General features: G+C 37.1%; 1 protein-coding gene across 8 annotated transcripts in view; it reads left to right on the plus strand.

Annotated features, from left to right (window-relative positions):
• Window positions 1-20,685, plus strand: part of TENM1 (teneurin transmembrane protein 1) — an 893,898-nt gene that overhangs the window by 561,033 nt on the left and 312,180 nt on the right. For 7 of the 8 annotated variants that reach the window (XM_049871612.1, XM_049871606.1, XM_049871609.1 and 4 more), the window contains one exon: window positions 9,828-9,980. In XM_049871612.1, the coding sequence (XP_049727569.1) occupies window positions 9,828-9,980 (153 nt within the window). The remainder of the gene's footprint in view (window positions 1-9,827; window positions 9,981-20,685) is intronic. The other variant, XM_049871610.1, reaches the window with a different exon arrangement.

The following is a 20,685-nucleotide window of genomic DNA, read 5'->3' on the forward strand; positions in this document are numbered from 1 at the left end:
AAATTCTATCCATACCCCACATGACAGCTTTTCATTATTTCAAAAATGTTTGAAATGAACCTCAAAACCATATTGGCGACATTCAAATTACATTGAAAAGGAACATTTAATTATGATTTATTTATGTTCTTGATGTAGTGCAAGCACAGATAATATTTTTAGTAGAAAATGTATATGTATAACCCCAGGAAAAAAAAAAGGAAAACTTGAATGAAATTCCTGAGGCAAAAGTAATGCACCATAAACAAACTTGCATTACTTCCTTTATTTAGTCCTTGAAAAATGCTTCTCTGAAAACTAATGGTTTTCAATCCTGCGTGTAATCTAGTGATTACCGGGTAAAACCAAGATCTGAAGGTAATTTATCAAAGGGCCATAGTTCACTCATATACCAATCTGATGTTTAATGTAATCAAAATGGGGTTTATTTTAAGGTGGAAAGATAACCTGGTTTCTGTAATGTTAGTAGTCAACACATTTAATTCAAGTAGAATTTATTTTTGCAAAGTCGGCAAAGTATCAGTCTGGTAAGATCGCTTCCCATAGAAGCTAAATTGAAAGCCTGAAGTCATCAGAGGTCACCATCTGGGTAATGCCCTTGGTGTATTTTTCAGGAAGGGAACTGTCCAACGTACTAGTAGATATGTAGCTTTGATAAGCTTTGGAATTAAAGTACAAAAGCAGTAGCATTTCTTAGCCTGAAGGAACATGAAGCAAGGTATGTAAGGGAACCTGGTAGGGAAAAAATTGCTGACAAAAAAGAAAAACAAATTATCTTGAAAAATATCTCATGCTTTTGTCTTGGCATGATTTGAAACTTAAGACATCATTCATAATGGTCAGGACTTTATTTGTGTGACGGATTTGAAAATATTTCTAAATAGATTTATTTAGTCCAATTAGAAAATTTGGACAAAAATTGTTGCAACAAATAAATTATAACATCCCAAGTTGAATAGGTGTGCATTTTAAGATGCAAGATGCATTCCTTGAATGCAAGTAAAAGTTGTTTTTGCCTAAAAAGTCTTGCAACTTAAAGATTCACTGATACATTTATTGAATCATTATATTCTTTGTTATTAAATGGATTTAAATATTACCTGTACAAGAGTGTATACAAAACACCAGTAGATACAGAATAACATGGGTGTTTGTCCTGTCTCTGGACACAGCATTATAAAGATTTTCCAATTAATTTAAATGTCTAAAAGGAATTCTTCCCAGCAAGCAAATTTTTCTTTTTCAAATATTTTGAGGATAATTTTTTTAAGGCCAGTGGATTTGAAACCATATTTTTTGGAGCTTATAGGCAAGGCTTTTGGACCCTCACACCCTTTCAGTCAAATGAGTTTTGTTTTTGTCTGCTTTATATGTTTTGGGGTTACTGATATTTAATTGTTGAATGGTTCTGCTGCTTTAAAATGTTTCAAAAAGCTCCATTTCAGACCGAAGCCCACTAAAAGAGATGGAATAAAACAATGCTCAGCTCAACAAAGGTTTTTTTGAGAACTTAATATTTTTATCACATAATAATTGAATGCATTGTCATTATAAAAGATTTTAACAGTACTATGAAAATGTCGAAGTACCCTTTCCATTCTCTTAGCTCTTTGCTGTAAAGATCAGTAGTTTCGTATGCCTTCTTCCAGTTCACTTTTCACACATTTACATATTTGTATACATGTTTTTTACTTAAATAGGATCATGGGATCTGTGTTGTTCTATAATCTTTTTCATACAAATCTTAGGGCTCTTTTCATGTCAGTACATATCCAATGATATGTGGTAAATGTTTAACAACCAGGTATTTGGGCCAAAAAGCTGTGATACTCCTACCATGGTTGATTTCAACTACCAATATCAAGTCACTGATGGTGGACTCTGGAAGAGATGTGTACAGTTAAAACCAAACCAAACACATTGCCATTGAGTTGATCCTGACCCCTTTATAAACCAGTTATCATCCAGGTTCGGCACACCACTGAATCAGTTCTTTTTCCTCTCTTTTTGGCTTTTTCTTTTGAAATAATTTTGGGTTTAAAGAAAAGTTGCAAACATAGCACAGAATCCCTGTAACCCTTCACTCAGCTTCCCTCAATGTTAATATCTTGCATAACCATAGTACAATCACCAAGACTAAGAAATTAATGCTGGTACAACTAAGCTACAGACTTTAATTCAGATTTCACCAGTTTTTTCACTGTCTTTTTTTGTTCCAGGATTTATTGAGGATCCCACGTTGCGCTTAGTTTTCATTTCTTCTCATTCTTCCAATGTCTGATAGTATTTCAGTATCAGTTCTTTTCATTATTACATACTGTTCTGTTGTATGGGTTTACCGCTCTCCCATAGATGGGCATATGGATTGTTCTGATTGTTTTTGACAATATTAACAAAACCATTCTGTTAACAAAGCTACAATGAACTTCCTTGTACTTGCCTCTTTATGTATATATGCGATTATTTCTTTAGTGCAGATTTCTAGAAATAGAATTCATTGGTCAAGAAACATTCCTCATTTAAATTTTGATGTTGTTGCCGTTATTTTCCAACGAGTCAGCCCCCAGCTCAAGACAGTCCCATGCACAACTGAATGAAATGTTCCAAGATCCTGCACCATCCCCACGATCGGTTGCAGATCAGACTTAAATTTGCTAGCTATCACAAAATTCCCTCCAAAACCACTTTACCACTTTACACTCCTATCAGCAGTGTATAAGTGGAATACTTTCTGACTACTAGGCTCTGGATTAGGTACCATGAATACAAGATGAAGAAGACATGGTTCCTGCCTTTTGAGTGTTTATTAATGGCGAATGCAGACATACATGTCCACAATATAATATAGTAGGTTCTTTTTTTTTCTATGATAGGCTGCTATAAGAGAAACACCATACATCTTTGTGAAATGTTTTAGATAGACAAAACCAGCACTGTCCAATAGAAATACAATGTGAGCCACATATGTAGTTTAAGTTTTATAATTACCGTACCCTATTCATTGCTGTTTTTTTTTTATTCATTGCTGTGTAGTCGATTCCAACTCATAGCGACTCTACAGGACAGAGTAGAACTGCTCCATAGTGTTTCCGAGGATTGGAACAGCCAACCTTTTGGGTAGCAGCCAAGCTCTTAACCACTGTGCCACCAGGGCTCCAAATTTTATAGGAGCCACATTAAAAAAGTAAAAAGAAACAGGTGAATTTAATTTAAAATTTTGTTTAATATGTCTAAAATAAATTTCAACATGTAATGAATATAAAAATTATGAATCTGATATTTTACATTCATAGTAAGTCTCTAAAATCTGGCGTCTATTTTACACTCACATCACATATTACTCTGATTAACCATATTTTAAGTGCTCAGTAGCCACAGGTGTTGAGTGGCTACCATATTAGGGCAGCACAGGCCAAGGTCATCCAGCATTTATTTCCTACATCAATTTCTGAAGCATTCCTACGGTCTCTCCCTTATAGATGGATAAGGGAGAGACCGTAGGAATGCCTCTTGAAGGGGAATGGAATGGGAAAAGCTTATTGATAACAAATGTTACTAGAGACCATCAGTCTTAATCAAAATTAACTAAAGCCCAACAGCCTAACAGAGATTGCAGAGAGACTTGGAAGTTTCAGCCTATAGAAATGTGCAAGTTAAGGAGAGCTTCTGTCCATGGAGTCAGCTTACCTTGAGGTCCGAAGTGCTTGATTGAGTTGGACAATTGGGGACAGCAAGAGAATCCATTTGTTACCTTAACTTTGTAATGATATTATAATTTCAGAACATAAAAAAAATTTTTTTATTGCAATTTGATAAAACAATAAGGATAATTATTATAAAATTTACAGGGCTCATCACCAGGGAACATTTGTTAAAAGGGCATTAGGGACTATATCATTCTCAATCAGCTGAAGCAACATTACTCCTGGAATATCTGCGTAGGCATACACATCTTGTCCAGCCATTGAATTTCAGTGAAGTACAAATGAGTGGACTAGTACCTCCTGAGATATCTAAGCAGTGTTAATCTCTGCTCATTGGGGATATATATTTCTATATATTGCATGCCTTTAGGAAAAATAACTTTGACCTTGTTTGGGGGCAGTGGTATTTATATTACATCTACTTTAAACTAGCAATACTCATTGGAAGATATATGTTCTGGTGTGTGAGATTCTAGTTTTATTACTTTCTAAAAATTCTTTTATAAGGAGCCCTGGTGGCACAGTGGTTAAGCGCTTGGCTGCTAACCAAAAGGTTGGTGGTTTGAATCCACCAGCTGCTCCTCAGGGTAAAGATGTGGTGGTCTGCTTCCGTAATGATTACAGCCTTGGAAACCCTATGGGGCCATTCTACTCTGTCCTATAGGGCCACTATGAGTGGACTCCAGCAATGGGTTTGGCTTAGGTTTTATTCTCTTCTTGTTTATTGATGACCAGTTAGTGAAGTTGGTTAGAGCACAGAGATAACAGGATTATGGGTCCAGGTCTTGTGTGTATGATGTTTTCCTACTACTTTTTCCCTTCCTGACTGAGCTTCCACACTGGCCTCCTCAGTGTTCCTCACACACTCCATGTAAGACTTCAGGGATTTTCGTAACTTCTGTTCCCTCTGCCTGGGAAGCTCTTCCACCAGATAGGGAAGCCCTTCCACCAGATATTCATATGGTTTCACATCATTCAGGCCTTGATTCAAATATTACCTTCCTGAGAGGCTTTCTCTATCTTTATTCTTTTTTTCTTCCTAACACTTACAACTTCCTGCCATTGTCTCATTTATTTGTTTCTTTGTTTCAATGACATTAATATTATACTAATTATATGACGTATTTATTCATTATCTGCCTGTCTTAACCCCTCCACCATCTCATATAAGTTCAGGAAGAGTAGAGATTTTATCTATTTTATTCACTGCTGCAAACTTAGAAAAACAGTGCCTGGCATAAAGTAAGCACACAAAAAATATTTGTTGATTCCATATATGGGTATAAGTTAACACTGCCCTGACTGTTGATTATCTATTATACCCTTAATTCTAGCCAGTTAGCTCACAATGTGTATATTTGGATTTGGTGGCCTCGCCTATGTAGCTAAGTGACTGTAATCACATAGCGTAGATCCAGACCGGAATCCTCTAGAAGCCAAGGACTGTACCTTCTTTATCCTGTGGCCATAGTTGATCTTCAGCCAGTGTGTACTGGTTAGGCCACACTAGTTGTTTTTGTCTGATATCCATTTTGACTAGGCACTGCCTATGCAGTACTGTTGTTAAATATTTTTAATATTATCCTTGCCCATATCCCCAGCATTTCCGATGTACCCAGAATGTGCTGTAAAAATGTTTGTTGAATGACTCAATAAACATCCGCATAGAAGTACTACCCCATCTTTCTGGTGGAGCGTTGTTATATTCCAAAGGACAACATAATTTTATGTATTGGTCTTAGTATGGACAAAATATTATTTATTTCTAATAAAATGCAAAACACTGGACTTATTTAGTGACCTCAGTCTACCCTGCATATAAAGCCACTTTTTGGCTTCCATTCACAACAGAAAATAGAAGTTTAGTTTCGGGATGACAAAGGCCAGTAGCCTTGCCATGATACCCGTGGTCTGTAGCAAGTAAATTAATTTTTATAACATATACATACAAATACACATTCCAAACAGCTTGCTCCCTGGGGAAGGTATAGTAAACTCAAAAAATTGTAAAGCTTCACTGCCCTCAAATGGTGTTCAACTAAATGTGTCCATACCTCTTTATCTGTCTTAATTGGCTAGAAGCAGTCCATTTCATTTGATGGTGAAAAATTAATCCTTACTCTATTATTTTGAAGTAATTCTCACCACATGCATTTTCTCTCTTATTTTTGAGTACCCTCAGGAAATTGGCTTAACTTAAATAGAGTATATAAAATAACCCCCTTGATCTTCAAAATGAGAGCTACTATGCCTTTTATTCCATATGGCCCATCTAATTTTACAAAAGGAACTGAACCAGGGGACTCAAACACATTTTCAATATAGTGCTTAATATCCATCATATTCAAATTATTTGGGGGCACAGTAGACCAAATTTTCTACTAAACCCGAGAAACACATTAATTGGAACAAGTACGTTAACTCTACCAAACTTTGAGTCCTTTGGCAAGGAAATCCCCGAAATGCTGCTAATATAGCTTTATTAATATGCCTTACCACATCTCACTCAGAACCACTATCTTATGAGTTTCAATTGTTTCCAATAATTGCGAGAGAAATTCATCAGGCAGCACTGGCCTTAATCCAAAGAAAACGGTAGAAACCAATTAAATGTTTAAAATTTTAAGGATAAATTAGGAGGTAGGTGTTAGAAATCTCTTCAGCTCCAACTAAAAGTGGATGAGTGATTTTTAAATAGGCTAACTGGCTAGCTTTTCTATTCTCAGTCACTAATTCATATACTGTATGTGAGTGTTTGACATATAAATTAGCCCCTTTCAGTAGATTTAGGAACACAAAGAAAAACATCAGATGGCTTAGGAACATAAACTTTTTTGTTGTTGTTGTTAACCCCTCCATAAGATTCGGTTGACGTTAGAAAAATGCAATGAGAAAACAAATGAAAGTATTTCCCAGGCACTTTTCTTTCCCGACAGTGACCTCCTTCATTCTCACAATTTCAGCTGTTGCCTCTGTACAGATGACTGCAGTCTTGTCCTAACCTTTGAACTTCAAACCTCCTCTGAACATCACTACTGGGATGGCCCATCAGCCCCTGGAGCCCAGCATTCCCAAAACTGAATTCATTGTATTCTTTCCATCTCCTCATCCTGCCCCAGACCTCCTGTTCAACTATTCATCATTCAACAGAAAATAGAATTCAGTTTGAAGAAGCACCAACTATTTGTAACAAGCTCTGGGCTAAGTGCAGAATTCCCTTACTCTTTTTTTTTTTAATTTTATTTATTCTGGTGGTGTTGTTGATAATATACACAGCAAAACATACACCAACTCAACAGTTTCTGCAGGTACCATTCCATTCTCACTGTCCTTTTCTGAATTGTTCCTCCCTCATTAACAAAAACTCACTGCCCCGTAAGATTCCTTTCTAATCTTTTGAGCTGCTGTTGTCAATTTGATCCCATGTAGATAGTTCTTAAAAGAGCATAATGCTCAAGGCAAGTGTTTCTTACTAGTTAAGTTAAACTACTGTTTGGTTTTAAGAAGACTTCAGGGGATATTTTTGGTTTAAAGATTATCTCAGGGCAGTAGTTTCAGGTGTTCATCTGACCTTCATGGCTCCAGGAAGTCTGGAGTCCATGAGAATTTAAAATTTTGTTCTGCATTTCCCCCCTCTTGATCAGAATTCTTCTATAGAATCTTTGATCAGAATGTTGAATAATGGTAGACGGGCACCATCCAGTTCTTCTGGTCTCATGGCAAAGGAGGCAGATGTTCATGGAGGCAATTAGCCACACATTCCATATCTTCTTCCTATTCCTGACTCTCCTTCTTCCGCTGTTGTTCCAGGCAAATAGAAACTAATTGTTGTGCCTTGATAGATATATTTATAATAACAACAAAAAAAATGAGTGTCTGCTGAGGCTTTTTGTGTACAACCAAAAACCTCATGAGATTTTGTTTCATGGTTAGGAGGTTTAGGGTCATTGCTTCATGGGACATCCCAGTTAATTGGCCTAATAACTTGTTTAGTGCTTCTGTTTTACTACCTAGTTTGTTGTATAGTGCCTGAAGTCTTAAAAGTTTACGAGTGGTCATTCAAAAGATTCCGTTACTCTTAATGGATCCATCATTCTCTCAGTTACTCTGGCTGAAAACTTGAACTATTTTGGACTCCTTACTTTTCCTCACTTCCCTGTGCCCTCCCACAACACACAAATTCTGTCACCAATTCCAGAGATGCCATTTATGCAACTTCTCCATTGTATTCCAGCTGCCACCACCGTAACTGAGACACTCATTACTTCTCATCTAGACTATTGCAATGCCATCCAAATCGGTATTCTTGCCTAATCCTTAGGCTGTCAGTCCATCCTCCTCAACACAACTACTAGACTTATCTTTCTACAAAGGGCATTCTGATGATATTTATTTGCCTGGCAATGTCTACCTGTTGCTTATTAAAGTGAATCTAAATATCAAAGTCCAGCATTCAAGGTCCTCCATAATGTGGCCCTGATCTACCTTTCCACCCTTAACTTCCACTAAAAAAAAAAAAACACAAACCCAGTGCCATCGAGTTGATTCTGACTCATAGCGACCCTATAGGACAGAGTAGAACTGCCCCATAGAGTTTCCAAGGAGTGCCTGGTGGATTCAAACTGCTGACCCTTTGGCTACCAGCTGTAGCACTTAACCACTACACCACCAGGGTTTCCTAACTTCCACTAGCAACTAGAAATAGCTAGACTCCAACGAAACCCAGCAACTTCCTTTGCCACAACTACATCTTGTGTTTTATGAAGTTGTAGTGTGTTCAATCGGCCACCACCCCGCCCATTGTTGCCACCCATCAAAGCCCTACACATCTGTTAAGATCCATTTATAATCCTACTTCCTTCTTAAAATCATCCCTGATCATTCCAGTCACTTGTAATTTATCATTCCTTTAAACTATTTGTTTTAACATAAAAAGCTTTTTTCCCCCAGATGGCAAACATCACTCATATTCACTGTAAAAAATATAAAAATTAGAGAAATCATAAATAAGAAATAAAAATCCTACACAAACCCCCAGTACTGTTAACATATTACTGTATATCCTCCCAGCGCTTTCTCTCTCTAGACACGAACACAGGCACACATACACGCCCACACTCACACACACATACACACACACCAAACTTCGATCATACTATTCATATTGTATAGTAGCCTGATAGTTTTCATTTACTGCATCATAACTAATTTCCCATGCCATTACATAGTCTTCTGCAACATGATTTTAATAGCCACATAATCTTGTATTATTTATTATATCATCAGTTATTTAATTAATCCCCTTTTGTGAATATTTAGATTGATCATAACTTTCTAATATTATTTTTAAATGTTACAACTGAGAGCCTTTGGTACACATTCATAGTTAAATTCCTTAGAGTTAGTTAATAGAAATTTAATTGTTTACTCAAAGGGTAAGCCTGATTTTAATTCTTTTGATAAATGGTGCCAAATTGTCCTCCAAAAAGGTCGTTGTGATTTTATACTCCCGATTTCCTAAGCACTGACCAACACCGGGTATTTTTTTTAAATCCGCTGATAGCAATTTGAACCTCCCTCATTATCACTTATTCCGCTTTATATTATGCTTATTTTATACTTGTATTACTGCCAACTCATACCCCAATAAGCATCTCAATTTTAACACTTGAAGCAACTATCATAGTACCTTGTATATACTAAGCCCTCAGGAAATATTTGCTAAATTGAATTGAATCATACTTGTAGAGAAGACCTCCATTGTTCTGGCAGTAGCCTGCCCACCATTAGCCTGCAGTTTCCATATGCAAACTAGAGTTACATGACTAAGGGAAATGAAAAAGAAAGAGGTCGCAGGATTGAGGAGCAGAGCCCAAACCAGCTATAGCTGGTTAACTAATACTCCAGCTTCTAACCCTGTCACTGGGATAGCTTCAGCCTCAAAGTTTAACAACAGCTACTTGGAAAAGTACCTACATGAACTATGTAGGTATAATCTCACACTGGCTTGGCCTAACTAAAAAAAAAACTGGTGATTACATTTTTAGGTGCAAAGGGACACCTGATTTGGACACCTTCTCAGCAAGTCTGGAATAAGTTAATATATGGCTTGTTTTCTTGCAGCAGTACATTTGTTCGGCCTGACTTGGCAGTTGCAACCAGTTGAAGGACAGCTCTATGAAAATGGAGTTAGCAAGGGGAACAGAGGGACCGAGTCCATGGATACTACTTACTCTCCAATTGGAGGAAAAGTTTCCGATAAGTCAGAGAAAAAAGGTACAGTGATAAAATGATTGATTGATTATTGATTACTTTTCTTCTTATTTGGTCATTAGGACCAAATCTGGAATGGTTTCACTTCACATTAAAAATTCATGATCACCCAAAAGAAGTACTCTACGTGGACAGAATATAAATACATGGAAATGTCTTGTGAAAACAAATTTTCCTTTTCTCCAGAGCCTCAAGTATAAACCAATTAAAGTTTTCAAATATGTTGGCAATTCTGAAAATAGATAAATATTTACAGGGTGGAGGTTTCAATACAATGGAAATTGCATTTTGCATATAACTACCCTGGAGCAAAGAGGGATTTTGATTAAGTTCTCTGTGTCCAAGCCCAGCATTTATATTTAACATTTTACAAAGGGTATATGGAAATTTCTTCCGTTTAGAATAAGAGAAAGTATTTTCTGTTTAATGTGAGAGTGAATGTTTATGTCAGAGTGGGGGAGCATGAATTCTTCCTAGCTGAGTAAAAGAAAAAACACTTTGAGTACTGAATTGTTAAATTTAACCAAGATGAGCTTGAACTACCTGTCTTATTTACGATAAATGTCACAGTACTGGCACTCCCAACATCTTATTCACATTGATTGATCTTAGCCTTAAAATATAAGTGTTGGAAATAGCAGGAAGTTTTTTTTAATCAAGAGTTCTCTTGAAAAAGGATTCAGTACAAAGGGGTTTGAACCACGTAAAATTTCAGGAAGGTAATTCAGAAAGTAGAAACTGAGAACAAAATGTATAGCCAGCACTATTGTAGGCATTTTTAGGTGATCAAAAGTAAGTTAAGAGCTCGACTACTAACCAAAAAGTTTGTTAGTTCGAACCCACCAGGCGTTCCTTGGAAACCTTATGGGACAGTTCTACTCTGTCCTGTAGGGTCGCTATGAGTCGGAATCAACTCAATGGCAACAGGTTTGGTTTTTTGGTTAAAAGTAAGTAAATAAATAACCCAGACCCTACCCTCAAGAAGCTTGCAATTTTATAGAGGTGACAAGGTAGTTTTATAGTTGGTTCTTTAGTTCCAAATAAGATATTATTTTCTCCTTTAGTTGTTTGGATTACTACTCTTTACTTGTGGTTCAGTTTCTTTTGGTGGGTTGATGGTGGTGGGTTTTTTTGTTTGTTCGTTTGCCTCGTTTTGGTTTTTGAAAAACTAATTTTGCTTGGGTCCATGCTTCAGTAAAAATTGGTGCTTAGGGTTCAGGAAAATAATATGGTTTGTTCTAGTTTTCAATTTATGATGCGGTTTGCTTTACCTCCCTGTTTGGAAATGCTGTTTACAGCCTGGGCTAACCTTTCCCTGCAGTTTCATTGTTGCTGATGAAAAGGGCTGAGAGGAGCACAGGGATCAGAGGCGGCAGAGCACAGGATCTGATACACTTGGACTTTTTCTTCCTTACCTTTTTTACCTGCTTTTTCTCCCTCAACTTCTCTCTTTCCTATTTGATTCACCTGTATCTTCAGATGTAAGATCTACCTCTTGGTATCATCTGCCCAGGGGATTCTTGCCATTCACACTGATAAACATCGATGATCGGTTTTAGGAAAATGAAACATGCAAGATAGCAGAAGGTCATCACATAGTTGTCGTCAGAGCACATTCAATTTTGTATTCTAATTCACGTCTCTATGATTCCTTTTCTCAAAGGAGGTTGATGATGGTGGCTGAAATTTATTAAGCAATTACTATGTGCCCAACAAATCTGTCTTGGAAGGAGTATGACCAGAATGCTCCTTAGAAACAAGGATGGTGAGCTTACTTCTCACATACTTTGAACATGTTATCAGGAGGAATCAGTCCCTGGAGAAGGACATCATGCTGTAGAGTAGAAGGTCAGTGAAAGAGAGGAAGACCCTCAATGAGATGGATTGACACAATGGCTGCAACAATGTTATCAAACATAGCAACAATTGTGAGAATGGTGCAGGACCAGACAGTGTTTCTTTCTGTGGTATGTAGGGTCGCTATAAGTCAAAGCGGACTTGACGGCATCTAGCAATAACAACAACAAGCATTGCTCCAAGCATTTTACATCTATTATATCATGGAGATCATGTTGTTATTGTTAAATGTTAGGCGCCATCAAGTGGGTTCCAACTCATGGCGACCGTATGTGCAATAGAACAAAACACTGCCCTGTCCTGCATCATCCTCACAAGTGTTGCTGTGTTTGAGCCCATTGTTGCAGTCATTGTGTCAACCCATCTCATTGACGATCTTCCTCTTTTCCGCTGACCCTCTACTTTACCAGGCATGACGTGCTTCTCCAGGGGCTGGTTCCTCCTGATAATATGTCCAAAATATGCAAGAATGAGTCTCACCATTCTTGCTTCTAAGGAGCGTTCTGGCTGTACTACTTCCAAGACAGAGTTTTTCATTCTTCTGGCAGTCCATGGTATATCCAATATTCTTCGCCAATACCATAATTCAAAAGCATCAATTCTTCTTGCAGAAGAGGCAATTGAAAATACATTTCAGTACAGTGTAGACGTGACAATAGAAGCAAGGCCCCAGAGTCTATTCACGATAGATTTTAGAGAAATTCTATATATGTTGTGACAAGATTCATAAATGAAAATTTTTTAGTTTCTGCTCAATTGTAACAACAAATAAGCCCAACCAATTTCAATTTAACACTTTATTAAGAAAAATCTTTAAGGGTTGATATCACATGTATATTTTTAATTTAAACTGACTTTTTCCAGAAGCCTAAACAAAACTTTAACTGTAACTGCACATCATCATTCTGCTATATTAAGTCTTCGCTGCATATTACTTATCGAATAAAAAATAACTTTTCTTTTATAATACCATATGTATACTAAACCAAAGTTTTAGAAGATATACTTTAAGGACAATTTCAAATGGTCAGCTGTATCCTTTATGATTTTCTAGATCATTGTTATACACAAGGTTACCATGAGTTGGAACTGAATGGACAGCAACTAACAACAGACATCATTAACCCCATAGATATATATTTCTAGAATCTTGTCTTGATAATGATGCAACATGCGTTAAAATATACTCTCGTAGAGAATTGAGCTTTGTATCATTGTAGTTAGGAGCCAGGTCTCTGGAGTTAGACAGCCCTGGCTTTGAATACTGCATCATTTACTGGCCCTCCAACCTCGGGCAATTGACACAACCTTGCTAAGCTAGAGTATCCTCATCTGTAGCATAAGGGTAATAGTACCTGTCCCATATGGTTATTGTGAGGAATAAATGAGACAATGAGTGTAAAGCACGTAGCACAGTCCCTGGCACATTGTTTAATTTAGCAGTAATTATTACCGGGCCCAACAGCAACTAACAGCAGTCACTGGGCCAAAAGATTTGGAAAATACCTTCAGTTTTTGAATACTGTTGACATCCTATTATATACTTCAGATCCTGCTTTCAAACTGATATCAACTTTTTTGTGAATGATGGCCTTTTGGAATTTAGATGTTTTCTCTCTTTAAAGTTTGATCTCTACTTATCAAAATAACCTTTTTTGTTTTTAATTACCATCACCGTTTTCATTAGAGTGATGGATGAGTAGAATGGTAATAAATAAAAAAAAAATCCAGTGCTGTAGAGTCGATTCCGACACATAGCGACCCTCTAGAATGGTACTTTTAAAAAGTCAAATTCCACTGAATATGTATCTGCTTCTCAGTAGGAGATAGAGGAATTTTATCACTTAGTTTTCCAAATGAAAGAAAAAAGAATATTTGATTATAGACATTTAGTATGCTAAATTTTTTTTTTTAAATATTCTAGCCTTTCAAAAAGAAGGCATAAATCACAACCAGATGCTCTAATCTATCAGAAAAATCTAAGTTGTCAGTTGTTCAATAAACATTTGTAGAGTTTAAGGAATTGTATTAAAACAACTCCTGTTGCCTTAGAAGCTTACAAACTAGTCATGACTAACTCTATTTAACCAGTAAACATTACATAACAACCACTTTAAACAGAACAGACAGTATGAACAAATAAAAGACTTATTCCTAGGCCTGAGTCATGTAACATTCATAAATAAAATAATCTAAAAATAATTATGAGGTGATTTACCAACAAATATAGAATGTTAAAATCTTACAGATTACCTAATCCAACTCAATTTAAAGATAGAGAAATTGAAGTCCAGAAAGGTCAAAGTCACCGAGAAAGAACTGGGACTGGAACCAAGATCTCCTGGTTCCAAGTCTTGTATTTTTTTATCTGTTATTGTAATAACGTAACACAATCTAAATACACAAATTGCTGAAGAGGTTTTTTGTCTTAGTTATCTAGTGCTGCTGTGACAAATACCACAAGTGAGTGGCTTTGAAAAACAGAAGTTTTTCTTCTTACAGTTCAGGAGGCTGAAAGTCCAAATTCAGCATGTGGCTCTAGGGGGACAACCTTCCTTGCCTATTTCAGCTTCCAGGAGCCAGCAATTCTTGGAGTTCCAGGGTTTATAGATTAATCTGCCTCCGTTATCTTCAGATAGTGTCTGTCTTCCCCCGGTATATGCTTGCTAGTCTCGGTGACTATGCTGCTATTTATATTACTCAGAGGTGATTAAGTTTAGGGCACACCCTACACTGTTATGTCCATATTAACCTAACAAAGAAAACCCTATTTCCAAATGGGATTACATCCACAGGTATAAGAGTTAGGATTCCAACACATATTTTGCGGGCCATAATTCAATCCAGGAACCATTGGTGCCGCAGAGGTTAAGGGCTACTGCTGCTAGCCAAAAGGTCAGCAGTTCAAATTCACCAGGCACTCCTTGGAAACCCTATGAGGCAGTTCTATTGTGTCCTATAGGGTCTCTATGAATCAGAATCGGCTTGAGGGTAAAGGGTTAATTCAATCCAGCAGTTAAGAGCTTGGCTGCTAACCAAAGGTCAGCGGTTAGAACCCACCAACTGCTCTGCAGAAAAAAGATGTGGCAGTAACTGCTTCTGTAAAGACTTCTAGCCTTGGAAACCCTATGGGACAGTTCTACTCTGTCCTGTAGGGTTGCTATGAGTCGGAATCGACCAGAAGGCAATGAGAATTCAATCCATAACAGTTTTCAATAAGGAAATATTAAAGACAAAACCCGAAAAAGTAAGGAAATTGGTTTTATTCAAGCTGTCCCAGTAGGGAGAGTATCCAGAGGACCTCCAGGGTGGCTTTGTAGGGAGGAGTAGACAAGCTACACATAGGTGGTTTACAGTTGAGAATGACTTGCCTGTTCGGCAAGTTAGCCAAACAGGGAAAGTTTATCTCCGTGCCTGGCTAGTTCCGGGTGACAAACAGTTTTAATATCAGCTAATTATTCGTGAGACAAAGAATAGGAAGTTGAGGGTCTGTGTTTGACCTTGTCACAAGTAAACAAGGAAGTCACACCCAAGCCTTGTGGGAGTGATGCAAAAGACCAGACAGGAAGTTCTATCTAAGTCTTATGGGGAAGGGTAGTTTTCCAGAACACAAAAGGGTGGGAGGATTTTGGAAAACAAAATGTTAGAGGAATTGCTTAACCAGCAATGTTTTCTGAAAGGACAGGGCTCAGGTAAAATTCAGCATTGTCATTAGCAACCTATGCAAGGATGAAATTTGTTGAGTAGTTGAGGGCATTGGATTCCTGCAGGTTGGATGTCAAAATAGCACACCTAGGACATAGAAGGGTGAGTGGAGAGAGAGAGAACTAAAAGGATACTAAAGACAGCCTTTATCTCCTCTACAATTTTGCAAAAGGCTAGCCTTGGGGGAAAGTGGTATTTCTTTTAAATTCATCCTACAAGATCTATCTCCACAAAGTTGAAAGGAAAAAATGACATTTTCTAGTCAGTGTCTGCTAAATATCCAGTCACGTAAACAACAGATTACTGGTTGATATGGCACAATTTATAGCCTGTTGTGAAGATGCTTTGTCTTTTCCACTATTTTTTTTTTTTAAGCCAAGAGCAAATAGTGACAATAGCTTCACCTCTCTGGGCTCTAGTCTGTCATCTGAACAATGAGAGTTAGCTTTCAAACCTTTGGGGAGAGAGGGAATGGGCAGTGAATAACCCAAATTAAATCGTACCCTGAATTTACAAATATCAAACAGATAAAAAGCCAAGTTCCTTCAGATAAAATGAGAGAGGGAAGCAGACTCCTGCCAAGCCTGCCATTCTCTTCCCCTTTCCTTTCTTTGTTCTCCATTCTCTTTGCAGCTGCTAAGGCTTTGAGAAACACTGGTGATGTAGCAGGACTAACTTAGCTCTAAGGTGCCTTCCAACTGTACATCCCAGGGTTCAGTGATTCTGAATTCCACAGTTATAAGAACAATTATAAGTGGGCCTATCTTTGCAAAAGTGGCATGCTCCAGGGATTGAAATATATATCTGCAAAATTCGTAAACAATATTTGCTATTTAAAGTACTTGCAGAGAATTCTGTTGTAATTCAAATAATTAATTCCCAGTTTTCTGCCTTGTAAGTTTGGATTTTTGACACGTATATAACAATAATAGTCTGCACGTAGCGAGCATCTCCAATTTCACAAAATACTTTAATGTCTTTGATCAACATAAGAGTTTTATGATATAGCAGCTATTGTTATCCTTGTTTGACAGTTAAAAAAGACAACACAAGAAGTTTAAGTGGTTTGCCTTGCATAATAGAGATAGCTACAGGCAGAGCTGAGATTAGGACCCAGTTTTTCCTTACTGTTAGCTCAATACCCTTTTGAGGGGCTTTTTGTTTTAATTTTTTTCTCAAGGTCAGTTGCTTAAGTAAAACTTACCTCGATTAAAACTCTCAATACTTACAGTCAAATTTATATCCCTTCCCTAAGAGTACTTTGCAAGTCGTGTGTTTTCACACAAGGGATCTAGATCCAGCAAGTACTCTTCTGAAAACAGAAGCCATATCTATACACACACACACACACACACAAACGAACACAAACAAACAAGAAGCTTTGTGGACTGAAGATTAAACAACAGCACAAAATGTACCTTTTATGACAAACTTCCTTTGTAGACCTAGCCCGAATGAAGTAGGGGTGTGTGTGTGCGTGTGTGTTTTGCTTATTTTTTGTTTTGTTTTGTTTCACTCGTGGCATAGATACGTTGGGGCAGTTTATGCAATGGCAATTGTGGGTCTTGAATAACAGGTTGAATCTGAAGTTTACTTGTGCTTCCACAGATATTTATTTCACAGACCCAGTGAGTAGATAAAAGGTTTATTTTGTGGTACCAAGCTAAAGAACTGCACTGACCCCTGGTAATCATTGTGCGTTCAGATGGAACACAGTTCTGCAGTATAATTCTGTGATTCTTCACTATTGCTGCATAGGACATGTGGATGTTAAAATGCACTAAGCTGCCCTTTGAGTCAACCCATAGTTCCAGTACCTTTTACTTAAAGGATATTAGAGCCCAGGACATTGTGGTAGAACTGGGAATAATTCATATGAGAACAATAAACCACATGAATAAAATAGTAGTAATGCACTAACGAAGACAACAATGTTGGGAGCTTAACATTATTATTTTTAAAGATTGATGGCAAATTACAGTAAATGTTTCCTATAATGCTATATAGATGTTTTCTAACACAAGGTTTCAGAGGGCCCAGCTCGAGTGCTGCAGCTTGTTTTCAACTATATTAAATCACTTTATCAATATACTTCAGTTTTAACAAAAGCTTTTCTAAAGCATACTGGAGACCTGACTTCTAAAACAGATTTATGGAAAGAGTTCACTATGCTAAAAGGAAAACTTATTTACGGTATAAAAAATTCATGTTAAATGTTCGTGGTCATATATGTTTAATGTTTTATTCTTGTTCATTTTGATCCTCATTTTAATTATTTTCTTTTTAACTACTACACACCTTTCCTGTGATGCTATAAGAAATGGGCCTGGCTTGTGAGCCCTCTAAGCCAATAGTCTACATCTGACAGGGGTTCTAAGTGGTGTGCTGTAGAATGGCATATTTATTCTCACGGACCATCCCTTCAAAAGCTAGACTATCTTCCCATAACATCTTCATAATATTTTAAATTTTTTTTAGAAGGGAACCAGTTCATTGTAGAAATTTATCAGCTATATACATATCCAGTTCTGTTGAGTATTCATTTATGTGTTTAGCCTGTATTACTTTTGGAAGAAATTCAAACACTTACGAGCTTTTTTTTTTTTTTAGGTGAGGTCAAAGGTAGTTCTAGTTATGCAAAATTTACACCTTTTGAAAAATCAAGTCCTGGAATTCCAGGATTTAGTGCACAAATCTGCATTTTCTCTGGAGATAACTTTTATAGTCCTATAGATAATAAGCATGTATTGTTTCTTAGCTTTTACCTTTGCAGTGTTAACGGTCTTTGGTTTTACTTCTGTACTCTTCTTGTTGCTCCTATTTTCCCTTAGTCATTTTAGTTTTCTTTTCTTATCGTCATTACATATACTACTGAGGGTGTCTCAACCAGAACAGTACACAGGTACCATCATCCCAGTTTCAAGGGTTCAGAGAGAATAAAAGTAAAAAGTTGGGATGAAAGAGAAATGATGCCTGACCGCCTCAAACCCTCCATTAAAATAATCTCAAGAGGAAAAAAAAAAAGGAAATCTTAGTATTCAGAAATACAAAAGCTCACGATCTTAAATGCTATATCAGTCAAGCTGCTATTTTAAATGTACTCAGTACTGGGGAAAGTTAACAAAAGAAGCATAAGACACAGCTTTTGCCCTTGAGAAGGTTCCAGTTAAATAGGAAAGCTGGAAGAAACTGACACACACACACACACATACATACACAATGCAAAATCATATGCAACCAACTGTTGTACAGAAATAGAAATAAGATGGATAAGTGATTAAGGCTTAAAAGAAGGAAGATGAAAAGATGACTTATTATAGAAGTAGTTTGAGAACTGGGCCTTGGAAACCACAAAAAAACAATTCTAGTTGACCTTGAAAAAAAAACCTTGAGGAGTACATTTTTTAGGAGAAAGGAATAAAGGAGTGGAGAGTGGTAAGAGGGAAATGCAGATGGTTATAGCCTAAGTGGTGAAAGGATAATGAAGCAATAGAAGCAGCAGAGAGAGACAGGCTGACAAGGAAAGGAAGGAGATGAATAGTATGATAACTAGACTAAGGGGCAGTTGGATCATTTTATTCATTTTTTTTTTCCAAAAGAAGAATTACTTGTTTGAAGACAGAGAATAAGAAAACCAATAGAGAGGGAATATGCTAGTAAGAAAGATGATGAAGGGACCAAAGTCCCAGAGGAAGCAGGAGGGAAGAGGAGGGAGGAGCCTCAGATATAAGCTGGCACACCAAATCATATGGCATATTGAGTTTGAAAGAGGCATTTTGATATCTCGGAAATAAGAGGTAGAAGTTCGAAAAACTGACACAGTATGTGTTTGACAAATGCTAGCAGTTATTACTATTATTAATCTCTGATGTGAAATTCCACCTGTGACAAGAAGTTTTAATTTGATATTGACCCAAAAAACCAAAACCACTGCCGTCGAGTTGATTCCAACTCATAGCGACCCTATAGGACAGAGTAGAACTGCCCCGTAGAGTTTCCAAGGAGCGCCTAGCGGATTCGAACTGCCGACCTTTTGGTTAGCAGCCGTAGCACTTAACCACTACACCACCAGAGTTTCCAATTTGATAGTAGAGAAGATTTTCTAGGATCCTGAAAAGTAGAAATCAAAGGTTGTAGCAAATGGTGACCCATGAGAACTGGTTCCTATGCTGGCTGCTTCTCTTTCCTGAGGCCTGGTACAAGAAAAGTACAAGCTCCATATTACCCTCAACTACGGGATAGGTGCCTCATCATAGAAACGTCTTTATCAAGTGCCCTTTTAGTAAATGTGAAGAGTCTAGACAGACGTGAGTGCCCTGTCCTTTGGGGACCTGCACATTCTCAGATAAAGAAGAGAAAGCTAGATAAACTGATCAGCCCTCCTGCTACCATCCCAAAGTCCAGAAGGATGTGTTCGTAATAATCTACATGTAATAAACATTGTGCAAAACTATAGAAAATAGGTATCCCTGCTGTGTACTACTAATCATGAATTCTAAAAGTGCATGCCAGGAGATAGTATATCAGCTTCTGGGTAGCAAGTGGCCTTCTAAAGCCACCTGAAAACACATCACAACTGTTGTGACGATATATGATAGTTAATATGTATGTGTGTGTGTGTGTGTGCATATGCTATGGCAATTTATACCTTCTAACTATATTTTTAGAACTTTGAGATATAATTCATATACCATATAAGTCACCCATTTAAACTTTACAATTCTGTGATTTTTAGTATATTCGTAGAGTTGTACAAATATTAAAAAAAAATTCTAGAACATCTTCATCAGCTCCCCCTACCCCAAAAAAGAGAAAAAACCTCATAGATGTTAGCAGTCATCCCACACAAGCCCTCTCCCCAGCCCCTGGCAACCACTGATCTACGTCCTGTCTCTATAGATTCACCTATTCTGGACATTTCATACAAATGAAATTGCACAACACGTAGCCTTTTGTGTCTGGTTTCATTCATTTTAAATCATGCTTTCAAGGTTCTTCCATGTTGCAGCATATATCAGTACTTCACTCCTTTTTATGGCTGAATAATATTCCATCGCATGGATATACCACAATTTATTTATCCATTCATCAGCTGAAGAACATTTGAGTTGTTTTCACTTTTTAGCTATTATGAATAATGCTGTTA

This window comes from Elephas maximus, chromosome X (assembly GCF_024166365.1).
Source record: "Elephas maximus indicus isolate mEleMax1 chromosome X, mEleMax1 primary haplotype, whole genome shotgun sequence".
In the NCBI taxonomy this organism is placed as follows: domain Eukaryota; kingdom Metazoa; phylum Chordata; class Mammalia; order Proboscidea; family Elephantidae; genus Elephas; species Elephas maximus.